At 34.7% G+C, this 22,373-nt stretch overlaps 1 protein-coding gene across 1 annotated transcript in view; it reads right to left on the bottom strand.

Annotated features, from left to right (window-relative positions):
* Window positions 1–1,010: 1,010 nt before the first annotated feature.
* The window catches only part of LUZP4 (leucine zipper protein 4), a 34,399-nt gene continuing 13,036 nt past the window's right edge, over window positions 1,011–22,373 (bottom strand). Inside the window, exons 2-8 of the mRNA XM_077145416.1 lie at window positions 17,937–18,074; window positions 12,913–13,025; window positions 9,907–10,412; window positions 6,741–6,822; window positions 5,541–5,593; window positions 2,784–2,904; window positions 1,011–1,666 (exon numbers count right to left, since the gene is read on the bottom strand). Coding sequence (XP_077001531.1) covers window positions 1,568–1,666; window positions 2,784–2,904; window positions 5,541–5,593; window positions 6,741–6,822; window positions 9,907–10,412; window positions 12,913–13,025; window positions 17,937–18,074 — 1,112 coding nt within the window. The 3' untranslated portion in view covers window positions 1,011–1,567. The remainder of the gene's footprint in view (window positions 1,667–2,783; window positions 2,905–5,540; window positions 5,594–6,740; window positions 6,823–9,906; window positions 10,413–12,912; window positions 13,026–17,936; window positions 18,075–22,373) is intronic.

A 22,373-nucleotide genomic window follows, 5' to 3' on the forward strand; every position in this document is an offset into this window, starting at 1 on the left:
CTTTTTCTCTATACCCATTATTGCCCATCAATAAGGAAGACACTGAAAACACTATATCTAGGCTATATTCTCTTTTAATGAGTGTATGAGAGAGCAAACCTTTCCATATTCTTGTAGTGGAGATGTCAAATGTTACAGTCTTTCTGTACAGAAGTTTATCAATATGTGTAACATTCCAAAAAAAGTATTATTTGGTTTAATATTTCTACTTCTAGAAATTTATCAGGTGGAATGAATTGGAGATGCAATCTAAAGATTTAGGTACATGGCTGTTCATCACAAGGATAATTTTTAGAAACTCATAGTGGAAATAGCCTAAATTTCCAGCAATGAGGAATTGGATAAAATCAGAGGAATGCTTTGCTGTGGAAGAAATCCTAGTAACAAGAAAATTAATATGGAGGTATATCTTTATAGTTAAGGTATGTGCATGTGTGTTTTTTTTCTATTTTGTATTTTCTAAAATATCTGCTATAAACAAATGCTTTCGTGAGCAGAAGAAACATTCTGTCTTCAAATCACTTGGTACAAATTACATTAGCAAACTTCATGGTCATGGTCTTTGTTTATATTCAAGATCAAAATTTCAACTTTGCAGCAAAGCTACAGAGATCTTAAATAAACTGATCATTTTGATTCTCAACACAGTGGTTTTAGTAGGAAAGCCTTTACTATCTGGTAATTTGGTTCAGAAGGCAAAGGTTTAAATCAGGCAGAATAGAATCCAACTTTTCCTATAATCCATTTTCCTTGCAAAATAACTATTAAATGTTAGGAAGAAATTTGATAAAATAGGCTAAAAACACCAGTCTTCCATGGAAATCCGAACTATTATACACACATAATTTTCCATATACTATAGCAAACAGACTTAGCTGAACACATCTGAAGCACAAATCATACTCTGTCTATATCAGTATCACTATTACTTTGGACCCCAAGTGTTAATAGACAGGAAAAGAGTCATGTATACATTTAACTTCATTTATTTAATGTTCTTACCAAACATGACAGAACAATTTAAAATTCTTATAAATTCACGTTCAAAGTAAATACATTCTAGAAAAATGTAACAGATTGGTTACAAATGTAACATTTTAATAATCAAATTCCAGAATGCATCCTTTTTGACTGCCTTTTGAGGTACAGAATATTTAGCCATAAAATATGCTTATCAATTAATTACCTTGCTCTACTGATGAAACGGAGTCTACTAAAATTCATATGCGGATTCTATAGCTCACTAAACAAATTACGCCAAAGGGAAAATTCTCCACTGTTGAAAAAACATTTAATTCTGGAAACACAGCTGTTTTCCTAAAATATCTTTTTCCAAGACACTTTACTTCTCTCTCACCTTTCAACTATTCTCTGAGGCAAAAAAAGCTAAACATTATTTCCTTTTACGTTGGCACTTAGTTTTGACAGATTCTTCACATGAAAGCTTATCTAAAGAAAACAAAATCTTAACAACAACAGTAAAAAGTTAATACATATTGAAAGAATATAGATATGCATACGCTCTTGCATATAATTAACTATAACATTCTTGTTAATAGCAAATCTTTTAGGGAAAAGACTTGCTCATTCTTCCGTGGCCGAAGGTTGGTTCTGGTGAGTTACTTGTTTTCAGTTTAGAGAACCTCTCATTGAGTGAAATCTTAGTCTGTGTAGGAGAGAAAAAGCTGTTACCTTGCTGGGGGTTAGCAATTATACAAAACACTTACGAATTTGGCTACTAAAATAGGCAGGGGATGTTTGGAGAGCACTGTGAGTTTGAAGAGACAGCACAGAGCACCTCTCTGTGACCCCGTAAGGATAAAGTCATTTGCTTAATTTGTGGTATACCACTGAGCCTACTTCTGGTTCTTAAAGGCTAAATAGCAGCATCAAAGGACTTAATGGAAGAAACAGGGAACAAAGCTAGTATCACTTCAAAGAGAATGGGGGGTAAATTTCCACAATGGGATGAGGGTCAGGCTTCATTCTATACAGTGGAGATCAAATGCCCCCACAAAACCCAGCGATCTGGTGACCTGCCTTGTGAAAGCAACCCTACGGTCCCCTGACTTCCAATTTGGTGGTATCAGTCCACAACCAACTGCAATACTTAATAGTTCTTCCAAGATTTAACTTCCAGTTTCATCCTTGTATAGACTGTCACCGAACCTAAGTTTCCTTTTCCATCTTCAAGAAATACCGGTTTTACCACCACCCCAAAACCCAGATCTGCAACCAGCTTTATATGACCCTGAGGCACAGGTGGTATACACCTATTACAATACATGACCTATTTTCCTTTCATGGGTCATATATTTATGCAGAACATAACCACAATTAACCAGAATGTGGATGGACCACTCTGATTAGATTAACCTATTGCTAACTGAAGGGTGGGTAAAAATTTCTTTTGCTTTCAAACGCTGGTGTAAAAATCTTTTAATATATTAATATGCTTTCTTTAATACATGGTCTGGTAAATATTGTCGTCTCTTTGGCAAGTGAGAATCATGCTGAATCTTAAGGTTGCCACATACTAAAAGCATAATAGTTGAGTTAAATACATATTTAAGTTGAAGGTCATTAAAAAGAATAAATAATTGAGGCGAGTTTATTTCCTTGATTTTTATGTCTTTCTCAAAGTTGTAGTACAAGGAAGAAATTTCTTGCATACTAAGGACACCATACAGGCTCTTGATAACATCTTTTTTCACACATAAAAGATGCCCTCATATATACCAAGGAGGCCTAAAAATAAACTTGTGCAATTCTATTACATTTACCTGATTACCCGTTGCTTGAAAGTTGAATTTCAGGTTTATTCCTCTTGGCTGGCGCATAGAACTCTTGGTTGTTGCACATTTACTTGCTAGGAGTAAAGTTTCAACCCCATGTTTCATATATCTGTCAATTAAGCATAATGTTTAATAAAAATATACTTAACAGCCACTAATTAGATGAGCAACTTTGGACCATTCAAATGAACAACTCTGGGTCTCTTTATCACCAGCTATGAAATGGAGGAGGTAAATTCAAGAATCTTCAAAGTTTCTTTTAGTAGTATTAAGATTTCAAGTACTGAATCTGGGAGGGTGTGGGTAGTATTTAAGAGGATCACATGCATGTATTACATGCATTAATCTAGCTTTTCAAAATTTATGTAATTTTACTTCAGAACCCCTAGATGAGTTTTACTGTTATTTAAATGCCAAAGCAGTGCAAGTGTTTAAATGTGGCCAAGCCTATACACATTTTGAAACAAAAGTAGTCAGAGTCAATTCAATACAGAGAGAAAATAGGTTAGTGGTTGTCTTGGACTGGGGGAGAGAAGAGTAGGGAAGAGAAGGGGAGTTACTGCTACTGGGTATGGAATTTCTTTCGAGGATGAAGAAAATGTTCTAAAATTAGATTATGGTGATGGTTGTACAACTCTGTAAATATGCTAAAAAGCATTGAATTGTATACTTTAAATGGGTGAGTTTTGTGGTATGAAAATTATATCTGAATAAAGCTTTTACAAAACAATAGCCAGAGTACAAGGGTTCATAGAGATCAATACAAAAAGCAGCCTGGCATTCCAAAATTCTCATTCTGTTGTGTTACAGAGGTAACATGCTCTTTATTGGGCCTCATGAATGGAGGTCAGGTTCTCACGTCCTCTTATTCTACTAGCTCTTAATGTATATAAACAGTACAGAAGATAAAAATAGGCAACTAAATAGTCCAAGGGAAAATGATTACCATATGTACTCACACTCTATGAGAGGTAGAGTTCAACTAAAGCCCAAATACTGGATGGTTTTTGTCCAGACATCATAAGTTGAATTGCTGGGGTCAGTGATTTTAAATGTCAGGTATTTTTTTCACTGTTGATTTTTCTGGTTTTAAATATTGTTCTTACTAGGAGCCAATTGAACCCAAAAGTATGATTTGGGAAAAACTGCTCTAATTCAGTAAATGTTGATTTCCTAAACAACTTTTAGATGTAGTATTTCCTTTTCTACATTTTCTTTCACAACATACTGCATTAACAAAGCACAATTTTTAAAAAATTCATTGAAGATGATTTTAAGAGCAAATAAGTGTAAATTTTAAAGTGATCCCCCAAGATTTCTCAACCTGATCCCCAGGTCTGTGAATATGACTTTGCACATGTAATTAAAGTTACTAATCAATTGTCTTTAAAACAGGGAGATGATCCTGGTTTATCTGGATCGGCCTAATCGAATTAAATGTGTCCTTTAAAAGCAGAGGAAGAGACTGAGGAAGAACTGAGAGTGATTCAAAAAGTGAGAAGAATACAACATGCTGTTTTCTCTGGAAGACGGAGAGGTCCACATGAGAGGGAATATGAGCAGCCTTTAGGAGCGAAGTGACTCGTGGCTGATGGCTGATAGTCAGCAAGGATATAGCAGCCTCATTCCCACACCCCCCAAGGAATTCTGTCAATAACTAGAATTGGCTTGGGAGTGATTCCTTCCTTGGAGCATCCAGACAAGAGTGCAACTCAGCCATCATTCTGAATTCAGCCCTGTGAATCCCTAGAGAGAACACAGTTAATCCTGCCTGAACTTCTGACCTACAGAACCGTGAGATAATAAATAGGTGTTGTTTTAAGCTGCTGTTTGTGGCAGTCTGTTACAGCAGCAGTAGAAAATGAATCCAGTAGGCTTTTAACTTCTTCAATTGTACCTGTGGAGAGACTATATGATAGAGGAGAAAGCCTATAGGTTTTGCAGCCACACAAACTAAATTTGAATATAGCTTTCACCACTTTTTATTTGTATGGCTTTGGGGGAAGTTAACCCACTCTATTGAGCCTTAGTTTGTTCATCTGTAATATGGAAACGTTAATACCTACTTCACAGGCTTGCTGTGGGAATGAAATCAAGCCACAAATGTAAACGTGCTCAGAACAGTGCCTAGCACATAACTGTACCCAGTAAATGCTAACTATTATTATTGATCTGCTTCTATGTCCACAGGTTTTTCAACTCTTTCACAGATGCTTTTCTTTAGGCTTATCTCGAAGGGAGTATAGCAACATTCTTCCCTTTCATTGCTATAGATCTGAAAGGATACACAGATTCTTCTGATATCATTGTCTCGGCAAAGGCCCTTATGATTGGAGCTAAGATCATTTGGAGCACTGAAATTTACTTAGTATATCTAGTAAATGTAGCATATATTATTATTATTAAATAGCAGAAGGGTCTTCATTTTAACATTAAAAATGAGGGATTATGTTCATTGCACTGAATTCTTCAGGGTGACAATTCCTACATGATTAAAGCAAAAAGGGTACAAAATCATTACATCTATACTCACCAAAGGCAAACGATGCATGATACTCCTAAAAGTAAAATTAACATCAAGACAAGCAGTTTTACTTACAAGTTTTCTGGTTCTCCATTAGGATTGTTCACAGAAGCTATTTTGGATTGTTTCGAGTAAGACTCTAGAGGGTCCTTGTTGGAAGTAATATTTATTATTTTTGTTTCATTTTTCCTTTAAGTGTTAATTATATATAGTTGCATTACCTTTCATGCCTTCTAGTATTTTCATCAGAATGTCGATCATTTCCTAGCATTATCTAAATGGAAAAATTGAAACAAATCATATATAAAATCTGTCCTTACTCAGCAGGTGTTTATTTTCTATGTTTAAAATGGAATCTACATTTGCAGTGACAATATTCTCTTTACTTGATCCTCAGTCTAATATGCAATTTCAGATTCTTCCCCTCTATTCACAGATACAAGAATGTCAAGTCCCGTGGCCCTTAGAGGACTTGGATCAGTCCAATCTCTTTACAGACAAGAAACCTGAGATTGAGAAAGATCAAATGACTTTAGACCTTATAGTCGGAAAATTCTTAAGATCTAAATATGGCTTGGATCCATATATTACTTGTCTGGATCAAGGGGAAGGATCATAATTATAGATAAAAGTCACAAAGTGTGTCGTCATAATCTTTATATAATAAGTCTGTGATTTTGGCACAAGACAATTAAGTGAGGTGGAGAATTGTAGAACAACTTTAGAAAGTTTTAATCAGACATTTCAGGTGAAAGTTAAAAATTTTTTCAATAATTATTTTAAATCCCTTATTCCTGTAATTACTTTGCAGGTGTCCATATAGATTACACATATTATGGTTAATTAGACAGACTAAAGTATAATCAGAGTATTCCACTCAAATGGAATCACTCCATAACTGAACAGATAAATGTAGCTGATGCTTAGTGGTTCAGTTAGTTTTACATAATGTGCTAACCATAGTCATAATTCACAGGTAGATTTGGCATTGAAAGGCCTACAAATAGTGGCAAAGTGGTCCACAGAGGCAGTAGACAGTAAAACTACAGTAATACACGAAGATATTCTTAAAAGTTAATAACCACAGATTTTAAACCCCCTTAGAAGTAAAATAATATAAAGTAGGATGGGAGGGATAATAAAGCAAAAAAGGGATCCGTTTGCAAGCAATTGTATTATAAAGTTGGAAACACCTGACTTATATGAGAAGGTGTTTGACTTGTATGACATGATATATGGCTTCTTCTTATGTTGATATTAGTAAACAGGTTTAAAAAACGTATTAAATTAATCACTAATATGAGTATATGCCGAAATTACTTGATGAAACAAAGGCTGCAAAGGGAATGGTTATTCAAATCAACATGATATATAAAACCACACAGATTTTGTGCTTTGAAGTTGAAAGAATTAGCACTTACTTTTCGATTAATGTTCATTCGAATATTTCTCCATTGCATCTCATTCTGGGAGTATTCCTTCCTTTGTCTCTTTACAGAAGACCTAATATTAATCATAGAATATGATGATATAAAAAGCAATTTTTTACTTTGAAAGAAATTCTTATTTGGAATACATGTCTTTAAGCAATATTACTTTTTAAAACAGTTTTAAATATCTGATTTAAGACTGGGTAAAAGATGCAATTAAAATCCAGAATAGTATTTTGATAAATCCTTTTCATTATTTCAGCATAAACGATTCTCAGATTAGGTGTGTTATCTGCTGCTGGTATAACAAAGATCAGAAGTTAACCAGGCATATGGGTACAGATGAATATTTTTGTTTAAAAACATAGTTTTTATGAACTTGTGAGATGTTTTTATCTGGTGTAGCTCTTCAAAGTTATGGAGTTCAAATTTCTCCTTTCATGTGTTAAGAAATTGAGACCTAGAGATGTTAAGTAATTTGTTCAATGTCATAAACTTAGTTAGTGACAGAGTTGGGACATGCAACCATGTCTTATTTTTATGTTGCTTCTACTGATTCATGCTATTTATAGAGGCCGATTACTTAGAAAATCACAAATCAGATTCTCACTGGCATCTTCTTCCAAGAAAAAAGAAAAATACTTACAATGGAGTTACCAGTGTAGGAAATAAATGGGGCTGGGAAAAAGTAAGGAATTTGGGAGTATAAATAGGAAATTCAAATAATGAGTCTGAAAATAACTCTGTTTTCAGATTTATTAAGGGCTTGAGGCCCAGAGATCTGATTTGGCAATAATAATCAGGCCTGAACCTATTTCAAGAATTACTTGGAATGCTTTCTAGCATTAAAATCTGAAGAGATGCTGGAGTGGTAATGTGATGTTAGTTGTCACTTTATAATAGGAGTTTAAATAGTAAGCATGTCAAAATTAAATATGTCCTCTGAAATGGATGTTTTTATTTCAGAAAACTTTTCATGAGGTGGACACCCCAGCTAATGCAAAAATATGCATATTTTTGGCCATCCATTTCATGTAAGTTACTTAGTGGTGGTACAAAATACAAGTTTTGTTCTGCTATCCCTCTCCATTTACATATTACTACAGCCAAGGAAGACAGTGGATATATTTTCCACATTAGGAAAGAGGAGAAAAAGCTGAAATTGCTATCAGATATTCTGGAGGCATTAAAAATCCAAATTCATACTTTGCTTTCAATAAATCCTGTTTAGATATTTTATGGAGAGTCATAAGGCTTTTCAAAAATGAAAAAGCTATTGTAAATCCACATAAATAAACAATATTCTATAATGAGATCAAATTTTATTTAAGGTATTTTCCCAGCTGCTTGGCTTTTATTCATATTAAACTGGGCTCCTAGATTGGCGATTTGTTTGTTAAAATTGAAATGTCTTTATCTGCTGATGAAGCTGGCCTGAGAGGAAACTTGTGTGTGTGTGTAGTGGGGAGGGGGCATAAAATCACTGAAACCTTCATTTTTGTAACTGGCACAGAAGCAAACTACAGTTCTTAATGAAATTATTAAACCAAGCTAGTCAAATGACATTATCTATATCTATATCTATAATCAGAATGGAAAGTATGGAGTAGAGGAATTAATTTTTAAAAGATCCATTACTAAACTACATTAATTTTCTTTATTTTATGTGTTCATTAATAATCACTTTACATTTGATAATTTTAACTTTAAGCAAAGTATTTGTGGTGAGAATATGCAAAAATTTATAATACAAAATAAAATAAAGAATAAAAACCTGAACAGAATTGTTCATTATATTTTAAATTATATTTGCAAAATCATAGGAATATGTCATAGAACAACAATGTAAATGTCAGTACCATAGTGGAAGTCTTAGTGGAAGTGCAGTAAAACATGAAAGTCTCTAATAAATGCCAAAATGTGAATTGCTTGTCACCAGTGTTAGATATTTTAAAATATTTTATAGCAAATTATATGTATACTGCCAATATAAGTAGGATGAGGCCTTTTTCACTAAAATGATGCCTGCATCAGACATTGTCTACATACATAATAATCCACATACATTTTGGAAATATTTTTTAAAGCTGAAATCAGCAATTCAGTGGAGTGGTTAATATGAGCAAAAATATTTGACTAGACATTTCTAGGCAATGCAAACTGAAGGCAATCACTGAGAAATTTCAACTAAAAGTAAATTTTTAATTAACTAACCAAATGCAATAAAGCACAATCTACAAAACTATTTAAATTTCTCTGCTTTCTTTTGTTAGAGAAGACGGCCCTAGCCTAATAGTTGTATAAAACAACAGTGAAAATATACAATTTAATAAAAATATATTGAGAAGGTTGGGGTTGCTTTTATGCATAGAAGAGGCATTTTTTACTAGAATCTAATTGACAAAATCAGAAAAGTTCAGCTGCTTAAAGACATATCTATTGTTTGTCTGCTGTGTACTCATGGGGACAACCCTTCAGGAAGGAAACAAAGGAAGGAAGCATGGAAATTCATTATCAGCGATTATATATTATCTATTTAGCATAGCTAATTGTTAGATAGCTAACCTAGCAGATTGGAAGGCTCAAAAGGAAAGGAACACTGAGTCAATATATTTTGATTGTAAGAAAGGCTCAGAAAGAAAAGCTGAGTACATGGGGCTCTGCCAGGGAAGGAGATGTAGGTGGAACAATTCAATGGGGCACCTTGGAAAACTGGATGATAGCTAGAGGACATCAGCAAGATGAAAGAACATTGACGTCATTTACATATCATCTCCAGATAATTAGCATCTTTGTCTCAATACAGTTTCTATTACAACAAAAACATATTTAGCCATTAAAATATACCTACATGGGGGTGCAAGCGTAGTTCAGTGGTAGAATTCTCACCTTCCATGCAGGAGACTCGGGTTTGATTCCCGGCCCATGCACTTCCCAAACAAACAAACAAACAAACAAACGATAAACCAAATAAAGAAAAATTCAGGAAATGGTGCTGCAACCAGGGGATACTCACATGGAAAAAGAATGAACTGTGACCCCCTCCATACAGCATACAAAAATATGTATATTTTTAGCTACATAAAGCATGCTTTTACATTCCACCTCACTCAACGTAATGTACTAATGATAAAGTAAGCATTCATTGTGTTTTTACCTGTCAAATTCAGACTCAGTTTTGGATGATGCTTGGAATCTTCCTATTCGTGAGTATCTTTGATATCTCTGAGATTGGCCATGAGATCTCCCTGACTGGCCATGATATCTCTCTGAGTGGTCATAGGATCTCTCTGAGTAGCCACGAGACCTCTCTGAGTGATCAAAAGATCTCTCTGCTTGATCATAAGATCTTTCTGATTTGAAACGATATCTCTCTGATTTGCCATGAGATCTCTCTGACCGACCACGAGATCTATCTGTGTGGCCATGAGATCTCTCTGACTGACCATAAGATCTATCTTTGTGGCCATGAGATCTCTCTGACTGGTCTCGAGATCTTTCCAATTGCCAATGAGATCTCTTTGAGTGGTGCTGATTTTCTTCAGATTTGCCTCGTTTTCCATCTGATTTGACTTGATTTCCTCCTGACTGATGCTGGTTCCTCTTTGATCGGCCTTCATTCCTCTGCGATTGGACCTCATAACACTCAACTTTGCGCTTCTCCTGCAAAGATTTTCAATTTTGAAAAACAACTGAAACATACGTATAATAATTTCATTAAATCATGATGATATTTTATCAAGATCATTTCTGTAAGCAATTGCTTCTTTTAGAATTCCACAGCCCCTAATTTTATATACTAAATACTTTTCAGAACTACTTTACATAATAGCTTTGATGTCCCTTATCTTTGGCACAAAAAATCTTGTGCACATAAAACACTAAATAATAAATATGAAAAATTAATCGCTTTGCTAATTTGAATATACTCCAAGGGTAAATTCTACCTACCATTTTCTGGATCTATGTTTAACCTAAGGGAACAATAGATTCTGAGACTTTATAGGTAAGAATGACAGAATATTCAATAATATTTCGTAGCACAAAACCTTAGGACGAAAGGAAAAAGTTCAAAATCATACTAAATGTTCACCTGTTGATGCTCATTAATACACTACCTCTTCAATATAAACTTAATTCTAGAGAGAAAGACAAACTAAGTGAGGGGGAAAGAAGTAGAAATGAAGCAGAAGACTGGCTCAGTACTGTTCAAGTAAACTAGACTGGCAACAACTCAGCCTTTCTCCCTTTTCAGTTTTTAAGCCATAAGAGCTGTGGAGAGTAACATGAAATAATGGCACCTTTGACAAATATCCATGATGCTATATAAATGTGAATGTATAGATTCATGCGACCCGTGTTGAGAAATCAAACTTTCCACTAACAAATGTCTGCAAACACAACTTGCTCTAGATCAGGCCTTGTGATTTGTTAGCATAGCCCTTCTAGAGGCTGGAAGCAGCAGAAAAAGAGCAGGGTAGCGACTGACATAAAAACTAGTATGCACGTAAAAATTTAATAAACAATATGGAAAATTAGTTGCTTTGCTAAAACATAAAGCCATAGACACTCTCCATTTTTCTTCTGAAAAGCATAAAGAAGGAGACCAGGCGGAATGCACAGAATGCACAACTACCTCTTCTTTCTAAGTGATTAGTGTTGGAAGCACAGTGCAGCAGTAGGAACAATAAGATTGAGATCTATCTTCTGAAGACCTATATGCAGCCAACTCTATTTCCAAAGGAGCTTGAAGTCCTTTTATAAGTGTTTACATATGAAATGTTTTCATCAACTTGAATGGTACATATTTCCTACCTTTTAGATAACAAAACGCACATTGGTTTTCTTTCTGTTTAAACAAGCAGAAAATCTCTTTCGAAAAGAATTGTGTTGAATAAATAAAATCATGTTCAAATGATATTAAGATTATATCTTGTAAAGTACAAAGTTAGCTTATTAAGATTTCAATGCATGTTTGGAATCTGCAATGGTTATTCAATTTATTGGTGAGATAAATACGTTTAAATTTTAATATATTCTTCAATGCACTCTACGTTTTCTGGTGAGTTCTGCTATAATGACAGTCTCAAAAGAATGAAAGGTATTAGGACACTTTCACTTTGAAAATACTGTTTTTCAATATTTTCCATTCATTTATGCATTTTGAACTGTAGCAGAAGCAAGCTCATGTTCTTATTTCCAAACTTTGTCTCAAAAAACTCCTTGCCTACATGGCCTAAATAAAGTATTATCTGCTCCATCAAATTTTCCCAAGTCCCCCAAATGAGAATGAACTAATGAATTCCGAAAATATATAATATATACTTTTAGGACACTCATTACATTCTGCCTTGCAGTATATTTCTTTCTTATCTTTCTCACCACTGCATACAATATTTGAAACATTCTGTTGCCTTGCATAATTCCTGCACAGAGTAAGCATTTAATAAATATATGGCCAACCAATTAAAATTTTATCTTATAAATATTTGAAAATGCAACATGTTTCCCTCCAGAAAACAAACACGCAAACATGAAAGGCTTGTATTTACATAATTTGATGAGAATGGTTAAACTCCCAGAACTGCCAAATTTTGTTTAATGACCACATAGAATGTTAAAAAGAATCAATTTATAGGCCAAGCAGAAATGGTAACACCAATGTTAGCTTATGAATCTGGATACGAGCATTTCTCAAATTCTTATCCAGTGACTAGCTCACCCATACCAGTTGAGAGGTGATGGATTTGTAAAACTATAGTCTAGCCTACCTCTCGGTTCCAGAGTGTATTTCATATCATCTGACTCCTGGCTTTTATCTTCATTCACAAGGCTACTAAAATTATTTTTATACCATAACTGAAGATCAAAGTGTCTGAATCAGGACAAGTTTGGCGAGGATTATATGACCAATTACAATAACAATCATCTATACTGGCATTTTATAAATCCAAAATTTCTAGTGATGATTGAAAACAGCAAAGCCAAATGCTTATAAAAAACAGGAGAGAATCAACTATGAATTTAAATTATGATCAAGACACCATGAGGGAATACTAAAAAAATTTTTTTCCTCTTAATAAAATTTAAAACAATCCTTAATATTGTGAAACATATTAAATTCAGAACTTTTTATACTGGTTAATTCTTGGTATTCATTTACCTGCTTAATTAAAGGTTGGTTCTTTAAAGGGCTCTGTCCAGGCTTGAATCCAGAAGGATCTTGGCTTTTATCATGATTTCTTTCCTCACGGTTGTTTCTGAAACTTGAGTATCCTTTAAAAGTAATAGTTTACTACATTTCAGTCATATATTCAAAATATCTCTCAGAATTATTATCTATGATCTCATGCACTGAGTTTTGCAGCACCTTTGATATTTCATTACTCTAATATCAACAGAGAGACTCATTGAGTTTTAGAACAATCGTTTCAATTTCTATTTGTATACATTAACATAGCAGTCTCCTTTGTATACAATATCTCTTGAAGTTGCTTTCATATGCCACCAATTTTGGAACATATTATCTAAAATTAATTGAAAGAATCCTTAAATAGAAAAAGGAGAAATGGAAATAATTCAGATGTCTGTCTTGTATTAATCATGTGAATATTTGCCTCAAGTGTCTGCTTTGTTCTGAATGAAAAAACAGCTTAAGGAACATAAAAGAATATGGTTTTCAGACCAAAAGGGGGAAAAGAAGTGTAACTAAGAAAGTATCAATGGATTAGAGTGTTCAAATAGAGTCAAGAGGCTACTCTGGAGGTTACTCTTATGTAAGTTTCAGTCAAACATTGCTACCTATCATAACTTGCCAAACCCCAACCAAAACCATTTCAGCCAATCCTAAAGAACACCTAGGGCAATATATAAGATTCTACAAGGGTTCTATGCACTAGGGTAATTTTCAGAAACCTACAACCTCCAGGTGGGTCCATGGGCCAGATAAGTCCTGAAACCTAGAGGGCCCAGCCTCTCCAGAATATCAGCTAGTTCCATCCCCTCACCCCAAATTACTGACAGCCCCTTCTGACATGAAAACATTAGAATGACCACAGCCCAAATATCCCTAGAGAGACAGAAAGATTAAAGGTGATGGTGGAGTTACATGGAGAAGGTAGGGTTTAACAAACGAGTATAAGCGCTGAATCATTAAATTGATATTTCTTTTAGTCTCCAGTATCTTAGAGCAGCTAGAAGTAAAAAACTAAAATGGTAGAAATGTAACCCATACAAAACTCTGAAATCTGTTCTACAACTAATTGTTGTGCTGTGCTTTGAAATTTATTGCTTTTTTGTATATACGTCATTTTTCACAAAAAGAAAAAAAAGCCGGTTGTGATGATAAAAAAAATATTTATTCATTCCAGCCCCCTATATTCTGGAGCAACTAGAAAGAAAAATCTGAGAGGATGGTATGGTAGCCCACGACAAACTCTGGGATCTGTCCTGTAACTACCTATTGAAGAGTGGTTTGAAAACTATTGATTTTTTCTTTCTTTGCTTTGTATATATGTTATATTATACAATAAAAAAGTTAAAATAAATGGAAAAGAGTATGGATTTCAAAAATACAAAGATCTTTTTAAATGTTTTTTATTGTGAAAGAATATATGTACAAAAAATCAATAATTTTCAAAGCACACCACAACAATTAGTTATAAAACAGACTTCACAGTTTGCTATGGGTTACAGTTCCAAAATTTTAGGTTTTTCCTTCTAGCTGCTACAAGACACTGGAGACTAAAATAAATATTAATATATCAGGATTAAGGTAATTCAGAATACAGGGTTAAGGAAGACACTGTCTGTATTTTATAGCCTCATCTACTCTTTGAGACCAAAGGAAGATACATTTGTTTTGTCCAGAACCTAAATTTTCTGTAGCATATAATCTAACTCAACCTGTCCGGGTAGATCACTTAAATAATCCAAACACAGGGATCCCAGAATAAGAATGAGAGCCTTTAATCTTATAGAGCTTAATGTAATGCCTGGATACATCCCAGAGTATATTAAGCAGATAATCAAAATGTATTGGCAAAGTCCCTTGAGGGATGGGAGAAAAAAATATGGCTGTTGAACTTTACCGCTGGGGAAACTCCTGATGCTGTGCCAAACATTAAGGACACACAAATCAATAGGCCAAACCCTTGATCTTGAGGCTTAAACTTGTGAAGCTTATGTATGTAGATGAGAAGCTTAGCCTACCTATAGGTATGTTTAAGAGTTACTTCTGGAGGACCTCTTTTGTTGCTTAGATGTGGCCTCTCTCTCTAAGCCCAACTATGCAAATGAAATCATTGCCCTTTTTCCTGAGTGGAACATGACATCCAGGGGTGAAAGTCTCCCTAGCAGCGTGGGAGATGACTTCAAGGAATGAGTTTGGCCCTGGCACCACGGGATAAACAATGCCATCCTGACCAAAAGGGGGAAAGGAAGTGTAACAGATGGGGTATCAGTGGCTAAGAGAGTCAAACAGAGTGGAGTGGCTACTCTGTAGGTGGCTCTTAGGCAAGTTTCAATTTGACATTGCTACTTATCATAGCTTGCCAAACCGCAACCAAAACCATTCCTGCCAATCCTAAAGAACATCTAGGGTATTAAATCAGATTCTACAAAGGCTCCATGCACTAGGGTAACTTTCCAGAAGCCTACAACCTCCAGAAGGGTTTCAGGACCAGGTAAGTCCTGAAATGCAGAGGGACCTGCCTCTCTAGAACATCAACTAGCTCCATTCCCCTATCCCATGCTATTGATAGCCCCTTCCAACATGAAAAAGTTATAGTGGCCATAGCCCAAATACCCCTAAAGAAAAGGAAAAAGATCAAAGGTGATGGTGAAGTTATACAGAGAAGGTAGGTTTAACAAATGAGTATGTTTGCTGAATCATTATATTGATATTTATTTAGGTCTCCAGTATCTTAGAAGAGCTAGAAGTAAAATCTTAAATTATGAAATTGTAACCAATGCCAAACTCTGAAATCTATTCTACAACCAATTGTTGCAATGTGCTTTGAAATTTATTACTTTTTTGTGTATATGTTATTTTTTACAAAAAAAGAAAAAATATAGATTGTGATGATAAAAAATATATATATATTCCTTCTAGCCTTCAGTGCTCTGGAGCACCTAGAAAGAAAAATCTGAGATGATGAAATCGTAGCTCATGATTTATACTGTGATCTGTTTTGTAACTACTTATTGAAGAATGCTTTGAAAACTATTGCCTTTTTCTTTTTTTGGTTTGAATAAATTTTATATTATACAATAAAAATGTTTAAAGAAAAGAAGTATCAATATAATGATTCAGTAATCATACTCATTCTTAAATCCTATCTTCTCTGTTATAACTCCACTTCCTACTTTTTAAAAGAAATTTTTATTGAGAAATCTTCACACACATACAGTCATCCACAGTATCGAATCAGTGGCTCACAATATCATCACATAGATGTGTATTCATCACCATGATTGATCATTTTTAGAACATTATATCACTCAAGAAAAAGTGACAAAAAGGAAAAACTCATATATACTATACCTCTTACACCTCCCTCTTATTAACCACTAGTATTTCAATCTACCCAGTTTTTTACCTCTATCCCCCCTACTATTTATTATCCTTATTTTTTACTCATCTGTCCATACCTTGGATAAAAGGGGCATCAGATACAAGGTTTTCATAATCACACGGTCACATTGTAAAAGCTATCTAGTTATACAATCATCTTCAAGAATCAAGGCACTGGAACACAGTTCTACAGTTTCACGTACTTCCCTCTAGCCACTCCAATACTCCAAGACCTAAAAAGCGATATCTATATAATGCATAAGAGTAACCTCCAGGTTAACCTCTCGAATCTGTTTAAAATCTCTCAGCCACTGAAACTTTATTTCGTCTCATTTCTCTCTTTCTTCTTTTGGTCAAAAAGGATTTCTCATTCCCATGATGCTGGGACTTGGCTCATCCCAGGAGTTCTGTCCCATGTTTCCAGGGAGATTTACACTCCTGAGAGTCATATCCCACCTAGAGGGAAGGGTAGTGAGTTTATTTGTCAAGTTAGCTTAGAGATAGAGGCTACATCTGAGCAAAAAAGAGGTTCTCTAGGTGATGATTCTTAGGCATAATTGTAAGTAAGCTTAGCTTCTCCTCTGCATAAATATGTTTCATAGTGTCAAACCCCAAGATCGAGGGCTCAGCCTATTAAATTAGTTGTCCCCAGTGCTTGCGAGAACTTCAGGAATTCCCAGGGACTTTGCAAACACATTTTTATTGTTTGCCAAAATTACTCTGGGATTCATCGGGACATCACACTAATCAGTAAAAACCAAGATCTCATGCGCTATTCAAGGTTCCATGTAATTATGGTGTTTGAATAAACTGACCATACAAAGTTAAATTAGATAATGCATTACCCAAAATATAAATTTTGCATCAAATAAACGTCTCTCCCACAAAGTTCAATTTTACGTCAAGTAGGAACATGAAAATAGGTCACCTCACCATTTTTAGCTGCTTTGCCCCCATTATAATCAACATCCCTCCTTTTCTCAGCATATGTTGAGCCACTAAGGGATTCAAAGACAGCAATGAAGCTGGGTAGGTAATTGCCAGGGACTTAGAGTATGCACTATATCAAGGTGGTTCTAATCTGTTGACTTAGACTACAGAGATCCTTAATCGTTGAAAAGACTTCTCTATTATGGCAATTTAAAATTCATTTATATTAAAATATGCATACTGAACTAACTAATGTGCTTAGGGATACAAAGGACATTTTTCATGTTCTCTCCTACTCCCTTTGCTCTACATTTACATTTTCAAAATGTTGATGCCCTGGTGTCCAGATTATCAACAAAGCTCTTAGCTCTCCTGTGTGGCCTACTTAACATGGAATTGGAAAAAACAGATAGGCTAATAAAGAAGTACAAAACATTTCTCAGCCCATATGCTTACTTTTCTTGACCTGCCCTGCAATAGGAAAGTAAATCTTAAAAAGTTTTTTTTTCATTTGACATGGCATAAATTCTTACGCAATCTATATGAGTCCATTTCCAAGAAAAATAAAACAAGGAAATAATGCAACTGTAGAACAACATTGCAAGTTCTTGAATCTGCTTACCTAAATACTTACAAATATTTCAGACTATTTTTTACCATGTGTGAGTTTTAGTATACATTACCTCTCTGCTGGCGAGTCCTGTGAGTATTTGATCTCCTTTTCGAAACTGAGTTCCGTTTTTCACAGTCCTGTCTCTCATTCACTGTTTCAGTGTCTTCAAAGTCTTTGTCGTTTAGCTCTTTAAGGATTATAATGTCATCTGTGTTAAAAAAAAAATAAAAAATGAAGAGAATGGAAAAAGCCAAACAGCAATGTGTCTCAAGTGAATAACCTATATTCTACCTCATCATACACTGAATATTTTTAAAAGTTGGTAGCCCTAGTGGGGACAATCAAAGCAATAGACTGAGCCCCCAATCTTGGGGTTTGTTCATATGAAACTTAACCCCACAAAGGATAGGCTAAGCCTACTTAAAATTAGGCCTAAGAGTCACCCCCAAGAGAACCTCTTTTGTTGCTCGGATGTGGCCTCTCTCTCTCTCAGCCAACACGACAAGCAAACTCAATGTCGTCCCCCTCTCTACATGAGACATGACTCCCAGGGGTGTGGACCTTCTTGGCAACACGGGACAGAAATCCTAGAATGAGCTGGGACTCAGCACCAAGGGACTGAGAAAACCTTCTTGACCAAAAGGGGGAAGAGAGAAATGAGACAAAATAAAGTGTCAATGGCTGAGAGATTCCAAACAGAGTCAAAAGGTTATCCTGGAGATGATTCTTATGCATTAAGTAGATATCACCTTGTTATTCAAGATGTAATGGAAAGGCTGGAGGGAACTTTCTGAAAATGTAGAGCTGTGTTCCAGTAGCCATGTTTCTTGATGATGATTGTATAATGATATAAGTTTCACAATGTGACCGTGTGATTGTGAAAACCCTGTCTGATGCTTCTTTTATTCACCTTATGGATAGATGAGTAAAACATATGGATTAAAAATAAATAAATAATAGGGGGAACAAATGTTAAAATGAATTTAATAGATTGAAATGCTGGTGATCAATGAAAGGGAGGGGTAAGGGGTATGCTATGTATGAATTTTTTTCCGTTTTCTTTTTATTTCTTTTTCTGTATTGATGCAAATGTTCTAAGAAATTATCACAATGATGAATATACAATTATGTGATGAAAAAAAGAATGTTCGCATTGTATGTTGATTGGTTTTATTAATAAAAATTAAAATAAATAAAGTTGGTAGCCCTGAAAAATGATAAATGTATAATGAACAATACTGAACTTGTAAAGCCATAACAAAGATCTAACTATACAGAAATATTAGGGTTGGTTTCCTGGAACAATAAAGACAGAAAATCTTGTTGAACAGATTAATGGTAACTTCATTCATGCAGCAATAAAATACTTTCAGATTACACAGCTCAGTCGGGGAGATCACTTAAATAAAAGACTTGGCAAAATGTTATTTTAGTTTTAGAGAAATATAGCACAATAGTGTCATCCCTGGTTAAACTCAAATGCTAGGCAATTAGACGCATTAATTTTCCTGAAAAGTAAGAAAGTTATCTGGTGATGGACATTCACGGATACCATAGAAGTCAGATACCAAAATTATTGTAGTACAGGAAGTAACTAGGTTTTACTTTGTAGTCAGGCATGTCCTTATATCCTCAGAGAGCACTTATAGGACTAATTCTAAGGAAAAGGGATGGGCATAAACTGCTATAAAATTTCTCTTCTAATATCTAGGATGGAAAGGTATAAAGGTGGGATGTTCTCTCAATGGATGAAAATTTAGTTAGAAATAAGCACAAGACAGGCATTTGGAAGGAACTAGGTATACTAGAAGAAAGGAGGAACTGAGAAGTATGACAAAAGAGGAGGCAGCTGAGTGTCAAATATTAACTGCTCCATTATTTTACTCAATACTGGTGCTGTCTCAAGTCTCCAAACATTTGATTCTGATGTTTCCCCAAAATGGCTGACATCTCAAAAGGTAAGTTGGAGTAAAGCTCAACAACTAGTTGAGGAGGTATCTTGTCCATCCCATTTTAAGCCTTTGTTCTATTTATATCTCAGTAGCCATTGGTTGTAACATGTCCTGCAGTCTTACTTTTTATGTTCCTTGTATTTCTTATTCCTTTTATTTCTCCATGTTCCTCTTCTGTTTCCCCTGTATTCTACTTTAAAAATCTGTACAAATGTTTGTATAGATTTTTCTCATTATAGTACAAAGGAGTGCAATAATACAACATCTTACAGGGCACTACAGGAAGATTTTTTTAATCTTTAATCCCCTCCACCCAGCCCTGAAACAATCACTACCCAACTTAATAGGGACACAGTGGGATGGATGGCTCTAAATGGGGCAACCAAACTTTGAACAGGAGAACATGAAGCACAAGTTCCTTCACGAGTCAGTGCTTTTCAAAAAGACATAGAGAGTATTCTGGGACTAGTCTGTCTTGTGGAACGAAAGCACAATTTACAGTAATTTCTAATTTCTCCACTCATCCCATTAACCAAGGATAATCCCAGTGGCTCGCTCCGTCTTAGAATCACTTGCAGAATTAAATAAAATACAAAATTTCCCTGGGTTCACACAGGCGGACAGCTAGGTCTACAGAAACATTTACCTAATGCTTTATGACAAGGAGAGTTGAATGGGGAATCTATGTGGATTAATAATAACACATTCCCATCAAGTAGTTCTTTAAAGTTTACAAAGCACTTCCACATAAAAGCTCTTAACACATACTGACATAAATGAGACACTCAATAAATGAGATAATAAATAAATGAATAAACATTTATTGAAAATGTGATAAATACCACATAATGTTTCTCCATTCTTATAGCTCAAAAGACATTATTATCTTCAGTTTATAAATATGGAAACAGGAAGTTTTCATGACTCATGCAATGACACAAAATTATCATGTTAACAAGCTGGGACAGATCTTAACTCCAAGATTCTTGCCACTACATTACACTTTCTCCTTCAAAAGCTCAGCTCTCCTGAGAATTAGGATGTTAGCACCCAGGCTAGTGGTCATTCATCTGAATATGGTATTCCTACTTAAATATCATCTCTTCTGAATTCTATTTGAAATTAATTGCACAAAGCTAGTTTAGAGGTATCAGTGCGGGAGAGCAACCTCAAACTCAGTGTTCAAGTACCCACTTCGCCCTGCCCCTTGATTTCTTCAGCCTTAGATTTGGCATGAAACCATTTTCGGGCTTATTCTGAGCCTTATTATGGTAGTGAAAAGGTATGGCCTGGTTGTAAATTCTATTAGTGGCCTCACTTGCCCAAAAGAATTTAAGTTGTTTGAAGTATAAATCAAACCACTCTGCAAACCAAAATATCCTTTTTATGTTAATGTCTGAAATATATGAAATGGCTCCAGAAAGACCTAGAATCCTCTTCTCCCACACTCAAATCCTTCCCAGTTTACTTTCTAACTTAAGCATAATTATAAAAACTTCAGTCTTAGTGTCATCCTGGCAGTGTTACATTAATCCCACAGGATAATCATGGCTGTTTTTTTCTTTTTAAATAAATTACTGTAATAACTAATAATAATAATAATAATAAATAATAATAAATTACTGTCTAACTCAATCCAAATACCATATGATTCCTTCCTACCATGAAGGAACTGACAAATGTAAGAGAATTAGAAGCGAATAGCAGTAATATTACAGAAAGCAAAATGTTGTACATTTCATATGAAAAGATCTGTTGCAATAAACGTTTCTGGTAGAATCATTCCCAAGCAGTCTTTATAGAGAATGACTATCATGGTTCACATTCAAGAAATGTGCATAAGTTTTAAATCTGCTATCTGGCAGCATCAAGATATTTTTGGACTCACAGTGACTACTGTAGAAGAGAGAAGACAAAAATATATCTTGGTACCCATCTAAATCTACATTGATGAGTCAGTAATACATTACTTTTGCACTTATTTGGTATTACTCGAAGGCTCTACATCACCAAGGACTACAAAGGATTTTTTTCTGATGTTGGAGTTTAAGTTCACTTAAAAATGGTCACTGCCTTAGACTCATAAGTGATAGTACTGGCTTCTGTTTTAAAATTCGCAGCCCTGAAAAATGGGTTCAGCTTTAATAACACAATAACAAAATGGGTTCAACTTTAAATTCATTTGACTAGGTAGGAAATTCCAGCTATTTCCTCTTTGGTATTTTTCCATTTTTATTACATTTAGCCCACAATTGAATGTCAAAGAGGTAACTCGTGCAGATAAGTACCCCAATATAGAGTGCAGAAAAACAAGCTGCGCAATGGACGGCAGCAATTTGCCCTGACAATCTGTAACACAGGGAAATGAAACTCTGAAAGACGAAACGGATATTACAGGTATAGTTCAGTCTTGAAAATAATCACACGGTTTCATTTAAACCATCTCTTATATCAGCTTTCCTGAAATAAGTGCAAAAAAAAAAAAAACACACTAAAATAAAAAAGGTAGAAAGAAGGTAAGAATCATCCTGAATGTGGGATGGAAATATTAAGTA

Source organism: Tamandua tetradactyla, chromosome X (assembly GCF_023851605.1).
Source record: "Tamandua tetradactyla isolate mTamTet1 chromosome X, mTamTet1.pri, whole genome shotgun sequence".
Lineage (NCBI taxonomy): Eukaryota > Metazoa > Chordata > Mammalia > Pilosa > Myrmecophagidae > Tamandua > Tamandua tetradactyla.